Below are 18,244 nucleotides of genomic sequence, written 5' to 3'. Positions count from 1 at the left end.
GGTGTAAATAGCTCTTATTGAGCTTAGAGGCTCATAATCCCTGTATACCCGCGGCAATTTGGGATTCAAGGCAGACGAGGCCAGTTTACCAGTTTCCAGCTTTGGGCTGCAGCTGTGCTGTCATCGTTCGTATCTCTTCTCTCAACCTCCCGCGTTTCTCTCCCTTGGATGTTCTGGTCCCTGCAGACCGTAAGAAAACTCTTCTTCCACTTGTTCTCTCTTCACCTCCAATTCAGTCCTGCATAGCATCAGGCTAGCCCGGCAGCTCGCAGGAGCCCTAGACAAGAAAAAAGGCCCCGCTAAGCTAACTGGAACTCCATCTTCTGGGCTGGGCTGCCATCCTTCGCTAGCGCCTGATCAACCCAAGCTTCGTTCGCTTCCAAGCCCAAGCACAAGCAAAAAAAGAGGTCTCATCTTTTACCCGCCTCCAAACGTGCGATACAACGCCCGATAACTTGTCTCTTCTTGCTTGTCTTTTTTTTCGCCCCTAACGTGTTGGTCCAATCACACCGCACGTTCCCTCCAACCGTCAGCCTCCAATGTCTACGCCATACTGGGGCCAATTGCCCGGGCCCAAGGTCTCCCAGGCTGGTTATGCGGGCCATACCCGCCGCAGGTCTGAGTCGGACGACTATACCTATAATGCTGACCGTAGATCTTCGCTCGACGCTGCCCCAGTTCGCAAATCGAATCCCAATCGTGTTTCTTCACAAACTCAGGGCACTGAAGCTCTTTCTGAATCTACCTTTAGTCCTTATGATTCTCCTACCGCTTCTAATTTCGCTCCTCAAGGTCTAGCTCCCAGACCATCCTCTTACCGCCGAGACATTGCTGCTGGAGAGTCTTCCAAGCCTCGTTACAACAGTCGACAGCAACAAGACTACGCCAACGAGCCATTGTCGCCTCCTCCAACTTCTCCAGAGGCTCCTCGCGGCCCGCCAGTGAGCTACCGCCATCCATACGGTAACGGCGGTTCTTCTTATACCCACACCGCTCCCGACGCATCTGCATCTTACAACCCTAACTCACAAGACGACGATATGGAAGACGAACAGTACCAGCAGTCCTCCCAGAGGACTGGTGGTCGGCGATATGATCAAGGCCAAGGAGATTTCTCAAGACGAGGTTCGAGCGCCAGCGCATACGATCAATTGCCTAGGAGACCAACAGGCGGGTCATCAAAACGTCAAAAAGCGTACGCAGACGACCGATCACCCCTCCAAAGGCTAGAGTTGACGCTCGATAGTATGACCAAGGAGGAAAAACGCGCCCGAGTCGAAGCCGCCGAGAAACGCGCCAGAGCCAGACAGGCATTGAAGGCTGGAAAGCAGCCCGCACCCACAGGCCCGCAAGTGCAGCAATCCCATGAACGGAAACCCTCTGTCACATATAGTGAGAGGCGACCATCAGGTGGTGGAGCTTTCTTTTCAGCTGGACAGCCTTCGGCGCACAGAGATGTGTCCCGAGACTTTGCTAAGGAAGCTCAAAGAGAAAGAGAAGCACAGCGCGAGGTTCCACAAGACACCTACCAAGACATTCCACAGAATGCGCCGAGAGAAGAGACTGCTTCTCCGTTTGTGTACCAGGAGCTACCTCCTCAGGTCACTGTGCAAAGAGGTCCTTCGCATCGCCGTCGCAGTTCTGTTGCGCATAGGCCAGATGATACGACTTATGGATCAGGCGCAATGCGCCAGCCAGAGGAAGTTGAGTCTGCGCCTAGGCACATGGATCCTCAATCTGCTATTCCCAGAACTGTCGAGCCAGCCTCTGGTATCCCACAGCGCAACTTGAGTTTCCGTGAGCGAGCGGCTCGAGATAACGTACAGCTTCCTGAACAATCCGCGCCTAGATCACAGCCCCAACCGACCCAACCAGTCCAACAGGCCCAACCAGTTCAACCACCTGCGCAAAAGAGTGGTTTCTCTTTAACCAGAAGTGGCAGTAACAAGCTCCAGAAGCCACCCCCAGCTGACCTCTACCCTCGTAGGGTATTATCAGAGAGGCACGCTCCTCACGGACACCCAATTTCCAAATACTGCCACCAGTTTGATGATGATTACTATTATGACGACCAAGATGACCTACTTCCTACTCGACAGATTCCCCAAGAGCTTCCCACTCGACAGACTACCCAAGAACTTCCTACCCGACAAAATACTCAACAGATTACTCAAGAACTTAATGACCGTTTCACTAGGGAGAAGGAACTTCCTCCTAACCCTCCACAGACCGCAGACACAGGAAGACCCTCAATTGAATATGTGCCGACTCGTCAACAGTTCCCTATGCCTGGTGACAACCAGGGCATCAAGCGACGTGTTACTGATCCTGCCCCCAGAGTTCAGTATGCCGATGAGGATGAGTTCATCCCACCACCTCAACGCAACATGTCCATCGGTACCAGGCTTCTTGGCGGTGGCAGAAAGGATGATTCAACTTTCGCCCAGAACCAGGCGGCTGTCAACAGAAAAGCTGAGCGAGCAGACAGCTTTTCCTCCGAAAGCTCTGAAGGACACCACGTGTCACGGATGGTTTTCAAGCGTCCAGAAGAGATGGTCCCTGGTGATGGTCTTTACCAGCCACCTCAATGGCTAGACGAGTGGAGGAAGGGAACAACTGGTACCCTGTCTGGAACCTACCTTGAAATTGAGGATGGTCCCGTTCCCATCGCTGAGCCAGACACAGACAAGGCTTGGTGGGAGCAAGATAAGAGGAAGAGCTTCTCTGCGCCACGAAACGCTGCGGCTTTCGATGGCGAGTACGATGAGCAGAGTAAGTTTTACACAGGCCTTTTACTGTTGGATCTAACGTTGCTAACCCGTTTCCAGCACCTACTCGTTTCAAGCCTGCGCTTTACATGAAGTGTGGTCCTCTTCTGAGATACTGCGGAATCAAGCGTGAGAAGGTCCCTAACAGAGCAGGAAATCTGGCCGAGCGAGAGATGTGGCGTGGTACTGTCATGATTGTCACTCAAGATTCCGACTCTTCATACGACATTGCGCCTACCCTGCGACTCTTTGTCCAAGGTCTCGACCTGCTGCCAGCACCTCCTCACAGCATCAAGGGAGACCTGTCTCCTGAGTTTGTCGACCCCATCGCTGGTCACCCCAAGGTGGGTCGCAAAGGAGAAACCCTCTATGTGCGCCCTGTGGACCATCTTCAGGAGGCCAAGGATCTCTCTCGCGATGAGACCGATGAAGGACTCTACGAGCAAACCATCACCCCACTTGAGCTTGCCGGTCCTGATGGTCCTGCTGAGTTGCCTGGTCTGTTCTCTAACCGCAGAAAGCGCGCAGGTGCCGATGGCGAGAAGGTCCAGAAGTTCAAGGATATCAGAGGCTACAGACTCCACGCCGAGCGTGGATGCACTTTCTGGCGTTTCAACATCGAAGTCGAGCTGCGTGAGACGCAGCAACGCATTGCGTACCGTATTAACCGTGGTCCTGCCACAGGTTTCTGGGTTCCTGCCAAGGGCGAGACGATGAACATGATGTTCCACAGCTGCAACGGTTTCAGCTCGAGCGTGAAGCCCGATGAGCTGAGCGGACCTGACCCCATGTGGCGCGATGTTCTGAACAACCATCAATCTCGACCTTTCCATCTCATGATTGGAGGTGGTGACCAGATCTACAACGACTGTGTGTCGAAGGAATGCAGCCTCTTCAAGGAGTGGCTCGGCATCCGCAACCCTGTCAAAAAGCACACTGCTGCTCTCACGCAGGAGATGCAAGATGAGCTGGAAACCTTCTACCTGGAACGGTACTGCATGTGGTTTTCCCAAGGCCTGTTCGGCCTCGCGAACTCACAAATCCCCATGGTCAACATGTGGGATGACCACGATATCTTTGACGGATATGGCTCATACCCTCACCACGATATGAAGTCGCCCGTCATGAGTGGTCTGGGTGCGGTCGCCCACAAGTACTACATGCTGTTCCAGCACCAGTCCATTTTGACTGAGATGGAGAACACTGAGCCAAGCTGGATCCTTGGTAACGAGCCTGGTCCATACATCAACGAGCTTGGCCGCAGTATGTTCATGTCTGTTGGATCAAAGGTCGGACTTCTCGCTGTTGACTGCCGCACTGAGAGGACGGAACATGACGTTGTCTCTGATAAGACATGGGAGAAGATCATGAACCGCCTCTACGCTGAGGTCCGCCGTGGCCAGGTCGAGCATCTGCTTGTGCTTTTGGGCATTCCTATCGCGTACCCCAGATTGGTCTGGTTGGAGAACATGTAAGTGACTTCTGAAGATTATTGATAACCATGAGACTGACTTGTTCTTAGTTTGACCTCCAGACTTATGGATCCTGTCAAGGCACTCGGACGTACCGGTGTCTTGGGCAAGGCCCTCAACAACATCGATGGTGGTGTTGAGGTCTTGGATGATCTCAACGACCACTGGACCGCCAAGAACCACAAGCAGGAGCGATCGGTCGTGGTCGAGGACTTGCAAGATCTTGCTATCGACAAGTCTCTTCGAGTCACCATCCTCAGTGGTGACGTCCATCTTGCGGCTGTTGGACAGTTCTATTCCAACCCCAAGCTTGGTCTCGCCAAGCACAAGGATCCGCGATACATGCCCAACATTATCTCATCGGCCATCGCTAACACACCACCTCCTGATCTGATGGCTGATGTGCTGAACAAAAGAAACAAGGTGCACCACTTCGACAAGCAGACCGATGAGGATATGATTCCCCTCTTCCAGCAAGGAGTTGATGGCAAGCCAAGAAACAACAAGCACCTTCTGCCTCACCGGAACTGGTGCGCCATTCGCGAGTGGCAGCCTGGTACCACACCACCACCGACACCTCCTGGATCTTCTGATGGGAGAGATGAAAGCCCTGCTCCTAAGCAGGGCGGCCTTCTCCGAAGACTGTCACTTTCTAGAAGCAAGTCTACATCTTCCGATGCGCGCCCCGACTTCAACAGAGAGACTGTTCGCGGCGGATCTCGACCTCCAGTTACACGAGGTGGTGGTGGTTTGTTCCGCAGCTTGTCGCGACGTAACTCAACAAGCTCGGAGCGCCCTCCTCCTGCCAAGCTTCAGAGATCTATGTCTGTTGACCAAGCTCCTGAAGGCAAGAAGGCTGGATTCTTCAGCTTTATTCGACGACCTAGTCAGCGTCGCGCTGCTGCTGAAGAAGATGATCGCATGAACGGCGAATGGGAAGGCCAGGACCCCTATCCTGACCCCTATTATGATGATGACCAGTACTGGGATGAGCCTCAGTCTCCTCGTCGTGGGGGCCCTGGTCCTTCAGGTATTCGAGGCGGTGCAGCCTATGATGAGTACACCGAGGGCGACGACTCATACTTCATGGCTCGACCACCTCAGCGAGCTCAAACCGTTGGAGGACGAGCCATGTCACACTCGCGAGAGGCTGTCGGTTACGTCCCACCCGGGCCACGTCCTGGAAACTTTTACAGAACACCTACTGGCCTTTCCGTGAAGCAGAAGAAGCAGGCCGACAAGTACGCCGTTGATCTGGAGGGTGGATTGGATATCACCCTGAACGTTGAGATCAACCCCAAGGACCCTGCAGGTATCACCAAGCCATACCGCCTGCTGGTGCCAAAGCTCTTCTATGACTACGAGGAAGATAATGACGCAGGAGCCGTCCCTGAACAGGACCCAGAGATGGCCCAAGCTGGAGCCGCAGACGCTGCGGAGCCAAGTGGAATCAAGAGATTCCTCAGCTTCCGCAGCAGGAGAAAGGCTAGGAACAACCCTCCTCCACCGGAGGATGACGATTATAGTGAAGATGACGATGATGACATTGATGTTTATCGTGTAAGATAAGTCCAAGACGGACTATCTGCGTGTTTTTGATTTATTTCTGCATATGGTTTTGCATCTTGACATTTGCCTTTGGCATTCAGATGGAGTTTTGGAGATATTCAGAGATATTTGCTCTCTATTGGACAAAATCTAGTTTTTAGTACATACGGCCGTTGCAAAAAGCAGGCGTGTATAATTTTATGGCTCAAAATATGAATGAATGATGAGTTTTGATCTCTTCAGTTTTGTACTCGCTCACTTTTACTTGATCATGACGACTTGAAGGCCAAGACTAGTCCGTCGGCAAAGATTCCGTCCTGCCCCTGAAACGATACGGCTTTATCGCCCGCTAAAACCCCTGAATAGCGGGGGTTCTCAGCGCTAATCCGGCCCCAGAAATTCATCCTGCAGGCGCCGAAAAAAGGTTGGCGAATCATGAGGCACAACAGCTTTAGAGCTACGTATTTGTTTCTTTTGAGGAGACGAGCAATTCAACTCCAACACGCGACGTCTCTCTTTTTTCTTGTAAACATTCCAATTTTGTGCGACATTGGACGGCGAATTTGTCGATTATAAGGGTCCGATATTAAAAAGGGCACAAGACGACGCTAGTGCTGTTGACTGAAACATCGTCATTCGCATCAAGGGGTCTCCTTGTCCCTTGAACTGTCGATCAACGCAGACTACACAACACTCTTCCGGACGAAATACGACACAGCAAGAACATACGCTGCGACCTCTCAACAATTAGCCTCTCGTGTGCGGTTTTCGGGGCATGGCGCCAACATGTCGCGCCCTTTCCAGCATCGTACCAGTTCGACGATCCCAAGGAACCTTCAGTCAATAGGCCCTGTACTATCAGCCCACGCAAAGCAAGCGGCGTACCAGTTAAGAGTATGGGCTGCTGGTCCGGGAAAGCGCATAGCTATAGCGACGGGTGAACGGGTTGTACGACGGTTACAGCGAAACCTAACTTCGAGACGGTTATTGAGCTTTCCTCACCTGTTGGCGTTGTTCTGGTTCTTTGTGCTGTTGTATGGGGAGAGATGGGTGTTCAATAGCAAGGTCGCGAGTTGCGATTGGGATCATTGGGAGAAATGGGTATGTTCAGAAAGCCAAATGTGAGGGAACAGAGACTGACGATGTACAGCCCAAAGATGCGAAACCTCACCACCTCGTCTTCGTCGCCGATCCTCAAATCATCGATCCGCATTCCTACCCTGGCCGACCATGGCCTCTCAACCCTTTAACAGTTCTGATAACCGACAACTACCTCCGACGTGGCTACCGAGCGATGCAAGGCCGCCTACACCCAGACAGTTTATTCTTCCTCGGCGATCTATTCGATGGTGGCCGTGAGTGGAAGACTCGAGAGGGTAAATTCGTCGATCCAAAATGGGGACGGGGTCGTTCCAAGGATGAGAAGAAACTGGTTGAGTCGTGGCACAATAAGTACGGCGAGGATTTCTGGTTGCACGAGTACGAGCGATTCGGAGATATCTTCTTTGAGCATTTCAACGATGGCGGCGAAGTACCTGGATCTTGGCAGCGTGGACGAAAGCTGGTGGCCAGTTTGCCTGGAAATCACGACTTGGGTTTCGGTGCGCAGGTTCAAGTGCCTGTTCGAGATCGCTTCGAGGCATTCTTTGGCGATGTCAACCGTGTTGACGTTATCGGAAACCACACCCTTGTATCCGTCGATTCAGTCTCGTTGAGCGCTGATACCTCGGAGTATAAGAACAAGCATGATCTGAAGCCCATCTTCGGTCCTGTGAACGAGTTTCTGGATAATGTCAAGGCACTAAAGCGAAAGGCAGCCGAGGAGGAGCTGCGACACTATTACGATCTCAAGGGGGGTCTGCGATATCCTCACAATGTTGAGGAGCTGGACAAATCGAAACCTACTTGGGGAAACAGCGTCGAAGCACAGAAAGGCGATGGTCCCGACTTTCCTACGATCCTTCTTACTCATGTTCCTCTTTACCGACCCCCTGGAACACCTTGCGGACCTCAACGAGAACATTGGCCACCGACGAAACCTCCCAAGGGCCAAAAGGAGCCTGTATTCCCTGACAACCGAAACGCTTTGAGCATTGTTGGTGGATATCAATACCAGAACGTTCTGAACGAGCTTGATTCAGTCAAGTTGGTGAAGAGCATAGGGAACATCAAGCATGTCTTTTCAGGTGATGACCACGATTACTGTGAGGTCGTACACTCCGACGCTAAGGAGAACGTCCGTGAAATCACCGTCAAGAGTATGAGTATGGCCATGGGTGTTCCCACGCCTGGTTTCCTCATGGCCAGCATGTGGAATCCCGTCGATGATAAGGGCAAGCCGCTGCCTGGAGCACCAGAGCAGACTATCCAGACTCATATGTGTCTCCTGCCTAACCAGATTCATACTTATATGCAGTATATCGTCTTTGGCGTGGCAACAGTCGTTCTTCTCGCTGTTCGCGCAGCGCTCGTTCCTGTACTTTCACTCACCCCTTTCGCCCTCGAACCCGAGAAATCATCAGCCTCAAGCGTTTTGCCTGTATACAAGGACAAAATGGACCCTCCCGAGGCTTCATCATACCGCAACACAACATCCTCCGGCACTTCAGCGCACCATCTTCCCTCACGCCTATCAGCCGCAGCACCACGCAACGGGCGAAGTGCATCTCCTGGCCAGACATCAGGACGATGGCAGGCCCGACGTACCGACAAGCGCTGGGGCTGGGGGTCTGCTGGCGGACCACGTATTAACCTTGACGACAATCTCTACACTCCAGGCGTTCAGGATAAACGTATTGGTGGTAAGAAAGCTCTTGGAGTAATCGGTCGAGAATTATGGACTACATCATGGCGTGTAGTTTGGATGGTACTTTCATTTTTCGCATATCTTGCATGGAAAGGATAGAAGAGGAGTCATTGCTTTCTGTATATAATATGTCGCATGGGCTTTTGGGAAAAAGTCGCATTTTGCTTAATAGTTGACGTAGCTCACGCAGAGCATTTTTATATGTATCAAAAGAACTATAAAAGTAATAAGAATGAATAGATGAATCCCATCAAACAAAACAGACCCATTGTCGTAAAAAATCATACAGTGACCATCCTCCATCAACGTCTTCTCGAAACACCAATTCTGTCCTCTCTAGCCCTTCTCAGATCATCATCCCTCTCCCTCTCCTGAAGCGCCTGATGCACGCCCTCCATATCCGCCTGACTCTGCTGCGCAGCAGCTACAGCGGCAGCTCTTCGGGCTTGCTGCGCTGCGACAAGGGCCTCGCGGGCGCGTCGGTCCTCGTAAGATGCGACGTCTTCTGAGGTGATGTGCAGTGTAGTTGCGGGACGTCGGAGCATTTTTGCTGGTGGGGAGTTTGTCTTTGAGATGGGTTGACAAAGGGCTTTTGTTGTGATGAGAGTGCGGTGTGACTGGTTTGGTAGAAGGGCCGATTTTTATGAAAATAGAATCAAAGGCAGTTTGACGATAAGCGAGTAGATGATGATTCTTGTTTAGTCGCTTTTCGTTTAATCTTGTTTCGTTTCTTATATTGAGGTTATGATTGAGATGTGCAATGGTAGAATGAAGCCAAGGTGAGATGTAAACAATGTGGGGTTGTCATGAGTAGCAGTAATAATGTTGATTGGTTTAGTGGTCCATCCCCTAACTTCGTTTTATCACTGTCAACATCTGGAGCATCTCAAATACCATCTCAAATACCATCTCAAACAAATATCAATTCTTTTAGTTCATCTATCTGCGTGATACTTCGTATCAACGTCGTGATCGTTCTATATTAGGTAGGTAAATGCTTCAAGCGCCTTCAATGCCTAGGTATAACGTGGTAAGTAAAGAAGTGAAATCTCATGCAGGGGATATATCAGCATCCCAATTCTCAAATGCAAACCCATGGTATCAGCCAAGATCAAAAGAATGAACGCAAGTCATCTTCAAGGTGACATGCTAAACCCAGATGCATACACATTCTCCGCCTCCCATCTCAAAAAGTCACCTAAATCGTGATGCAGGTTATAACCCATCGGTACCGTATCCGGAAAATCGGCGTCGCCATCGCTCATATGAACCACGAGAGGCATCATCGGACTCGGCGGTAGGCTTCCCTCTCCCTCCTCCTCGTGCGAAGTCGGGCGTTTGGGACGTCCTTCGCCAACCCATCGTTTGAGTCCTGTACTGTTAAAGAACTTAGCTTTGTCCAGAGCCTGACCGGGCGCCGGGGCGTTCCAGAACCCGGAAGGGAACTCAGCACCCACCGGGATCGGCAGGTCAATGTCCGTGTCGATGGTTGAAGGTGTTGACGAGTAGGTGCTATGAGAAGACGATCGCAGCGATGGAACATGCGTATGCGAATGCGCTGGCTCAGGCTCAGGTTCTGGCTCAGGCACGTCTCCGATCAGCACCCCATATGTCTCGAAGCCAAACGTGTCAAACCATGACGTGATTTCTTCCACCTGCTTCGTGTCCTCGTCGATGGACATGTCTTGGAAGAAATCTCCGGCTCCTCCTAAAATCGCCATCTGGAATGCTGTCCAGTCTAGTGTATCGTCCATTGTCTTGACCCCTTTGCCCACCTCAGCTTTGGCGAGGGTGATAGGTCCATGGCGGAAAGAAGGCTTGGTGAGAGTATAGGGTGTACTCTTCAAGTAAAAGTATTCATCCGTCTCCTCCATATTCAGGTTGGGAGTCGCAGAGGCTGGTGCATCAATCGACGGTTCGGGTTGTGACTTGGCTGCCGCTGTTCCCACAACCTCTGGAATCGCTGGCAGTATTTCTACAGCCTCTGTACCGACACGCGCTGGATTCCTGGTTGGCATCTGAGGTGAAGCATTCGGTGAAGCATTCGGTGAAGCCTCGCTTTTCTCCTGTCCACTTCTGATGTATTCATCGTCTCCGACCACAGACATAGGCTTCGAAAAGTTTCGAGGAATAGACTCCAGGTCAGGGGTCAGCTCTGGAGCTGGAGGCGTTGCTTCGACCGGAATGGACATGTTCTCCGCAGCTTGTCTCGCTCTAATTCGAGATGCGAGTTCGTCAAGATGAAATGGTTCGACGTCTGTCTCGGAGTTATCTGAAGTCACACTCCGGATCGAGTCGATTGAGCATCGCTCTTTGGCACGCTCCTCAGCACGTTCCTCGTCTAATTGTTGCGCCGCTTCTCGTTTCTTGCGCACCGCTTCGATGCGGTCGGGTGTCAGCATCTCATCAGCTTCGATGCGCCGGAAACGCTGGCCTGTTAGGATGTCTGTCACGTTCTCCGATAAAGTCCATCGTGGAGTACGGATCGCTGCCCTGGAAAATGACTGCCCAACGAAACTCTGCTTCTTTCTTTGGGGCTTCTTGACCACCGATGTCCGTCTGTCTGGAGATGACCTTTGGGAGGAGATCGAGGACGATTCCTCGCCTCTCAATCTCCCATGTTTCTGGAAGCCCGCAGGCAAAGGCATGGATTTGGAATGCTTGTGATATGTAGTAGGTATTCCAGGTGGTGATGGTGGTGATGGTAAAACAGATATCTGTGATGCGCGCTGCGTCTCTCTAAGTGCAGACCCTAGAGCTTTGAATGCTTCATCGGTCTCACGAAATAGACGGTCAACACTGTCTGATGACGAGCCAAGGCTTTGACCGTCATACATGGGCTGGTCAAGCGGCCGGCTGGTTGGCTCGACATCGTAACCACCAGCGCCATGGTCCGACAAAGAAAGAATCGACGCCTCGGGCGAGATCCTCTCACGGTACGAGCTATTGTCATTGACAGAGCTAGAGTGGCCGTGTCTAGAGCGAGGGGGGCGCATGTACTGAGAGGATTGGGAGGAATGAAAGTGGTGGTAGGAATGTGGGTGGGCTTGCCCGTGCTCAACAGGACAAAGAACATGTGCAGGCCTTCTGTTGGTGGGCTCACTGCCTGTGAGAGCCTCAAGGGCTGCATTTCGTCCCTCAAAGCAGGAAGAGCTGATCGAAGGAGCTCTCAATTGAGGGGTTGGCAAAGCATGGACCGGGACTGGATGCGTAATACGTTGAACGTCTGGCACTCTTTGAATAGTAACAGGCGTCGCTATTGCCGAGCTTTTCTTTGGCACAGGAAGCCGTGACACTCGCGGCTTTGTGCTGTTGGTCCTCTTTTGTGTAGACTTCTTGGCGCAGCAAGAACTTAAGTCCTCGCATGAATCGGTAAGTTCATCATTGGGCGCATGATTGCGATCTTGATCCTGTACCCGATCTCGAGTACTGGGCTTTGACCGTTGAGGAGTTATAAGTCGCCGAATCAAGCCAGGCATTGTAACTGGCCAGCAGAACGCCCGGCGTAACAAAAGATGAAACGAAAAGAAAGCGAAAAAATGTTTCGCATATCTTAGAGAAGAAAGAAGAATGAATGAAGTGCGTTGAGAAGAGAGTTTATCGAGAAAAGGCGTCAAGTATATGTTTTCTCTCCGGTGGGAACGTTGTCATTCCTAATCGCCGGTAGAGGCTTCGTTAGATGGATCCAAAGTTCAACGGACCCGAATGCGGAAGTCTCGAACAATTTTGGTCTGCAAACAAGTGAGTAATGATAATATCGCGGAATTGATTCAGTGATATATAATCGAGTACGAAGACGGTGTAACGAACCCAGGGGAATCATTCCTGGGGGGCTCCTGTGATCCTCCTTGGGTCTGGAAAGCCATGCTTGACTATGGTGTTGTGGAGCGATATGCATCCCAAGCTGCAAGCAAGCATTTCTCTAGCAATAGGCAATGTACTAGAAGGATTATGTTGCGCTGATTGGTCGCCGATTGGCAGTAACAGGTTCTATTCAGGGCTGCTATTCCAGGCCTGCAAGAATCAAGATGTCTTGCTTTGAATGTCGAGGCCTGGTCATCGTATTCAGCTTTGTGCGACACTTACCAACCACTTAAACGTATCATTTAGTTGGTTCGAACTCTCGATTCTATCCGGAGGGACATTGATTGGATAGGTTGACCCGGGAGAAAGGCCCGTGCAACATGTTAAAGCTGTTATCCGTTGGTAGAAGGTCGTCTTGACGTCCGAAGGCCTATGCAGCCTGGTAGTATCGCAGCATCGGGGATCAGGCGGAACGGAATGATGCAGCAATAGAAACAGATGCCTCTGTCAGCCTGCATATGGCTTGCAGAACTTTCTGTATGGCAGCCCCCAGAGTTCGGAGCGCTGCATCGTGACCTGAAAGGTGAGCCCTGAGATGAACGGAGCGGTAGATCGAGAGCGTGCACAATGGTTGTTGGTGCCTTGGAAGGTTATGGCAAGATGCCTTGTCGACGAACGATTAATCTATCGGCCTTGTTGCTGATCATCGGAAGCGGAACGGGAAAGAGAACTCCCCGCGTGCATTGACAATACTTTATTCTCTTCTCGCAATAATCGAGCGGTAAGATGCGGTTTCTTGCATGGAGGATTGACCAGATGGTTGCCTCAACATGAAACAAGTTGTCGACAGGGCGGCGGTGAAGATCAGTCAATGCAGAACTTGTATCCAATAGCTCTTCTAGAAAAATTGATTCAAGGTGTAGGAGACAAGATGTGCGATTGGCAGTGGAGGTGACGCAGTTGAAATGGAAGATTGTCTACCTATTCGAAGAGGAAGGAAGGATCACACCTGCTTGTGATTGTAAGTCCCCTGCTCCGCCTGCACCTGCCAATACAGTCTTTCTTTGCCTTGGACCTACCTGAGTTCACACTTTTCCTTCAAACTTGCTTTTCTTGTTACTGAACTTCTCAGATCATTAGAAGGCACATTTTTGCTTAGACGTAGATCAACGTTTAAAAATATCTGATAAATAACCGTAAGTCGAAATATCGTGCGCATATAAGACAAGTTTCTGTGCCCATAACTCCATCATCCTGAACTCCCTTTTGTGTACTTTTGTCATAACTCATATCATATGTAAATCCATAATTCTTTTATAAATCCCATAGCATCAAACAGGCCCGCCGTGTGCTCGGATCTTCCATCTTTCCATCGTATGGCCGAAACTCATGGCAGCCGGTTGTATTTCCTAATCGTTCGTGAAGCGGCCCGGCGCATGTAACTCGAAACAACATTTGCAGGTCTGGGTGCTCGCATGTCATCCAGCAACGGCTCAGAGTCGTCGTCCAGCTCGACGTATGCAGGTTTGTTTCCGAACATGGTTGTGGCCCAAGTCTTGATAGGGTTGAAGTTGAAGAGACAGCTAGGCCAGACAGCCTTCCTGTTGGGCTTTTCAATAACTGTGCTAGCTGTGGTAGGTCTTGACGACATGGCGATTTTGATCTCTCGATATTGGTTCATGTTGGGTAATAGCCACTCTGCTCAGCAGTGTGTTTTAGAATATGGTTGTGGTGAAGGACAGGATCAAAAGGTCAAGACGGCATCGTGTCCCTTTTCAATTACCATCTGGGCTCGACTTTCTGATGGATGCAGTGATGTGAGAAGAGGCTGGGTCCATCATTCCGATCGTGATGACTTCTAGGTGGGGTGTTCCAGATTGCAAGGGCTTACATTCCGTTGACGGATCAAGGGAGCACCAGACCGAGGGGACCTAAGGCATGGTTTTAATACGAAACCATTAATCAAGCTTGCCAAGAGCCGTTAGACATAAATCCAGGAAGCACGCGAGATATTGAAAGGTTGGGCAAGAGACATTATCTTTAGATTATCGTAGTTTTATGGTAAACATGATCCAGTCCGATACACTCAGTCAGCTTCATCGTCGTCCTCGTTCTGCAGAAATGGCACAAATCGAAAGTCCAAAAAGCTTTGCTTGCCACCCTCTACATTCACCATGAACTGCAGACTCAGAACACCCTGTGAATCACCTCGTAAGCTGACTTTGCTGGCGATTCGCATCGCTTCTGTCGAATTCTTGATAAAATCGAACTTATAGGACTGTGACCAACGGTCTTGAATGGTAAACGTCTCAAGAAGTTCCCTTCCTCGTGCAAAATCCACGCCCGAACTTCCTAGATCTCCCACACCAGCGATTGATAGAAAAGGCGAGCTTTTAGTGGCCGTTATCGTCAATCTCAGAGGCGCTGTTGGAGAAATCTCCGCGAGAGAATCGAGCAAAGTTCGAGATTGCATGATGATTTTGAAAGTCAGATCAGTGCGGTCAAAAGGAATGTCGTCAGGTATCTCTGGTAAGTAGGTGGTCAGAGATGCAGTTGTCTTCACGCCAGATTCCTCGATGGTGATCTTAAAAGGGTCCCCTTCTTCGGCGTACAGGAGAGTGCAAGTGCCAGAAATACCAAGGGTTTGGTTGCTGAATGCATCAGGGCGATAGTTCCGGAGATTGCTGCGGTACGGATCTTGCTCTGCTTTTTGAGCGCGAGTGGCCACATCTACGGCTCCAAAAATCTGGAGTACCTCAAGTACGGACGACAAGGAAAGTTGGAAATTAGGAAGCTCAGGTGCGTCTTCGGTGTCCTGAGCGGGTACATTGGCCGTATAAGAAGAAAAGAGAGATTTGTCGAGAAACGCAACACCTACTGGCTATCAGTTTTGTCCATTCTCATACCTCTAGCAAAACTCACCCTGCATCACCCGCGCATGATCGGAAGCGAAACGAACGCCGTCCTCTGTAATTTGAACATGAACCCTGGGTGCAAAGTTGATGCACCTCAAAAGTTGATACAGTGGTCTGGTCGAAGTCGCGACCGCGCGGAAAATAGGTTGGGTTTCTGCAGACATATCGAGGTTGCGGCTGTGGTTGTTTGGGAAAGGTGCGTGAATGAAAGGTTCAAAAACAGGCAGAAAGGCAATTGGCGCGCGAAGTAGCGTCTTCTCTTGATTGCTCCAACTATTTTACACGAAATCGACCGAAATGAGGACTTTTTGGGTATCTTAGACGTAGACTCCGACTCCACAGAACATGTAAACGACTCCGAACCTGCTGAAGTAAGTATTTTGAGGCGGCAATTGACGGTCGAGAGGAAACGTACGCAATAGCGAGGGAAGCCGGAACACCTAGTAGGGGAACGTTGATGAAAGTGCGGTCTAAAAATGATCAGCAAGAAGAAATAGAGCGAGAGTCGATGACGCATACTCAGGGCAAAGACACCAGCGAGGAAGAAGCCGACAAACAGCAAGGCAAAGGCCAACGTGAACTGGGTGTCCTTATTCACGGTAGGAAAGAAGGGACTGCCAGCAGCAGCTTGCCAGACCTCATGCAGCGAAGAATCCATAGGCTTCGTTGGGGAGGAAACTGAAGTTGTGATCGGGTTTTTGTTTGGAATTCCTTCAAAAAAGAATTGAACGTTTTGCGGGGGAAAGTTGCTGGCAAACTGTCAACTTTGGTAGCTGCTGTTGATGGAAGAGATGCTCTGGGGAAGCTTCATGAGCTTACGATGGCGCATCGTGGCCGATACACATAATAGGTTTAGTGCACGGGTGCCCCTGTCCCTCCTTCCCTCAATTTAGGACCCACATCGAATGACATAAGCAGTGCACGGACGATCTCGACGCGCTTCACTCCGCTATCATGATGCTGCATCCTATCATACCTTAACTTCTCCCTACATTAATCCTATCCGAACACAACAACCTGGGGTTGTGCCCACGTTAATCATGTCAGAAGAGAGTGAGTCCTACCCTCTATGCGACCGCGATCAGGACGGAAGTACTAACAAGTGATTCCAGACGGGAAGCGCAAAGCTGAGGAGGAGCCCTCGTCTCCTACCCCATCGAAGCGCATTAAGCAAGATGACTCCGCCGAACCACCAGAAAAGAAGCCAGAAATCAAGAGGATCCCATTCCCTGAAAAGGTAAATATAAGCAAAGGAATACATGCGCATATATTCTAACAAGAACTTCTAGCCTGCTGTCATCGAAGAGCGCAATGGCGAGATCGAATTCCGAGTAGTCAACAACGACAATGAACGCGAAGCACTCATCATCTTAACCGGACTAAAATGTATCTTTCAAAAACAACTCCCAAAAATGCCTAAGGATTATATTGCGCGACTTGTCTACGACCGAACTCATTTGTCCATCGCCATCGTCAAGAAGCCGCTCGAAGTTGTGGGAGGAATCACATATCGACCATTCAAGGGACGCCGTTTCGCCGAAATCGTCTTCTGTGCCATTAGTTCTGACCAGCAAGTCAAAGGATACGGTGCCCATCTCATGTCTCACTTGAAAGACTACGTTAAAGCGACGAGCGATGTGATGCATTTCTTGACGTATGCCGACAACTATGCGATTGGCTACTTCAAGAAGCAGGGCTTCACCAAAGAGATTACCCTCGACAAGAAGGTATGGATGGGTTACATCAAGGATTACGAAGGTGGTACGATCATGCAGTGTTCTATGCTGCCACGGATCCGTTATCTTGAGATGGGACGTATGCTCCTTAAGCAGAAAGAATGCGTCCAAGCAAAGATTCGAGCTTACTCGAAATCCCATAACATCCATGCCCCTCCGAAGGATTGGAAGAACGGAATCAAAGAAATTAACCCTCTTGACATTCCGGCCATTCGAGCGTCGGGATGGTCACCAGACATGGACGAACTCGCCCGCCAACCTCGCCATGGACCCAACTACAACCAGCTTCTTCATCTATTGAACGATCTCCAGAACCATAATTCAGCATGGCCGTTCCTGGTACCCGTCAATAGGGACGACGTCGCTGATTACTACGAGGTGATCAAGGAGCCCATGGATCTGAGCACTATGGAGAGTAAGCTAGAGGCCGACCAATACCTCACACCTGAAGATTTCATCAAGGATGCCAAGTTGGTCTTCGACAATTGCCGGAAGTACAATAACGAGAGCACGCCGTACGCAAAGTCGGCCAACAAACTTGAGAAGTTTATGTGGCAGCAGATCAAAGCCATTCCCGAGTGGTCTCATCTGGAGCCTGAGAAATAGAGCTCTCATCCAGTGAAGAAACCCAAACCGCGGAATTCTATTCGAATCAAGCTGAGAAGGTCCTCAGGCATGAGCACAGAAAGCACTACTGATATTGCTGAGGAGTAGATGTTGGGGTTTGTATTTTTAAGATTCAAGGGTCGATCAGACTGGGCCGATATGGGGCCATAACTAGCGAGGCGTTTTGGAGGTGATACTATAGCTATTTGATGAATACCATGCTTGCTTCAAAATGATTATACTATGAAAGTGAGGACATTGTATTGTGATGAATACATCAATGGCCAGTTTCTCAATGTATTGTCAGATGGATAGCTCCACAGCTTTCCCCTCGGTTCTGTTAATCAGGCAGACTTGTGTCACTGCCAGATTAGCTCGTCAAAATGCCCCTAGCCGAGCACCAATGAGAGCCACAATCCTCCCGCACTGAATAAGCCATCGAATGCTCTCGGGTACCGCCAACTCTTTGGATCAGATGCGTTCGAACATTGAACACGATAGAGTATCAGGCTATATATATTGAAAATTGCACGAATGACACTAACAAATGACTAGGATCTAGTGTCCGGCCTGATGGTCTAGCGGTATG

At 50.4% G+C, this 18,244-nt stretch overlaps 6 protein-coding genes across 6 annotated transcripts; 2 read left to right on the top strand and 4 right to left on the bottom strand.

Moving 5' to 3' along the window:
- Nucleotides 1-539: 539 nt before the first annotated feature.
- Nucleotides 540-8,693, top strand: FIESC28_11609 (uncharacterized protein; the record flags this gene model as incomplete). The annotated part of the gene is made up of 5 exons (XM_031165729.1): nucleotides 540-2,772; nucleotides 2,829-4,239; nucleotides 4,291-5,800; nucleotides 6,939-8,589; nucleotides 8,647-8,693. The coding sequence occupies 5 exons, from the start codon at nucleotides 540-542 to the stop codon at nucleotides 8,691-8,693; spliced, it is 6,852 nt and encodes a 2,283-aa protein (XP_031010217.1).
- A 203-nt stretch (nucleotides 8,694-8,896) lies between these two features.
- On the bottom strand, nucleotides 8,897-9,139 carry FIESC28_11608 (uncharacterized protein; the record flags this gene model as incomplete). Its single annotated transcript, XM_031165728.1, has 1 exon — nucleotides 8,897-9,139. One exon carries the CDS (start codon nucleotides 9,137-9,139, stop codon nucleotides 8,897-8,899), a length of 243 nt encoding a protein of 80 aa, XP_031010216.1.
- A 591-nt stretch (nucleotides 9,140-9,730) lies between these two features.
- FIESC28_11607 (uncharacterized protein) lies at nucleotides 9,731-12,073 on the bottom strand (the record flags this gene model as incomplete). Its single annotated transcript, XM_031165727.1, has 1 exon — nucleotides 9,731-12,073. One exon carries the CDS (start codon nucleotides 12,071-12,073, stop codon nucleotides 9,731-9,733), a length of 2,343 nt encoding a protein of 780 aa, XP_031010215.1.
- Nucleotides 12,074-13,785: 1,712 nt separating this feature from the next.
- FIESC28_11606 (uncharacterized protein) lies at nucleotides 13,786-14,079 on the bottom strand (the record flags this gene model as incomplete). Its single annotated transcript, XM_031165726.1, has 1 exon — nucleotides 13,786-14,079. One exon carries the CDS (start codon nucleotides 14,077-14,079, stop codon nucleotides 13,786-13,788), a length of 294 nt encoding a protein of 97 aa, XP_031010214.1.
- Nucleotides 14,080-14,484: 405 nt separating this feature from the next.
- On the bottom strand, nucleotides 14,485-15,971 carry FIESC28_11605 (uncharacterized protein; the record flags this gene model as incomplete). The annotated part of the gene is made up of 4 exons (XM_031165725.1): nucleotides 14,485-15,272; nucleotides 15,321-15,586; nucleotides 15,729-15,783; nucleotides 15,833-15,971. 4 exons carry the CDS (start codon nucleotides 15,969-15,971, stop codon nucleotides 14,485-14,487), a joined length of 1,248 nt encoding a protein of 415 aa, XP_031010213.1.
- Nucleotides 15,972-16,353: 382 nt separating this feature from the next.
- Nucleotides 16,354-17,655, top strand: FIESC28_11604 (uncharacterized protein; the record flags this gene model as incomplete). Its single annotated transcript, XM_031165724.1, has 3 exons — nucleotides 16,354-16,366; nucleotides 16,426-16,550; nucleotides 16,603-17,655. 3 exons carry the CDS (start codon nucleotides 16,354-16,356, stop codon nucleotides 17,653-17,655), a joined length of 1,191 nt encoding a protein of 396 aa, XP_031010212.1.
- Between the last annotated feature and the right edge of the window lie 589 nt (nucleotides 17,656-18,244).

This window comes from Fusarium coffeatum, assembly GCF_003316985.1.
Source record: "Fusarium coffeatum strain FIESC_28 chromosome Unknown BRIP53273_contig_441, whole genome shotgun sequence".
Lineage (NCBI taxonomy): Eukaryota > Fungi > Ascomycota > Sordariomycetes > Hypocreales > Nectriaceae > Fusarium > Fusarium coffeatum.
This window is presented reverse-complemented; position numbering and strand designations above follow the sequence as displayed.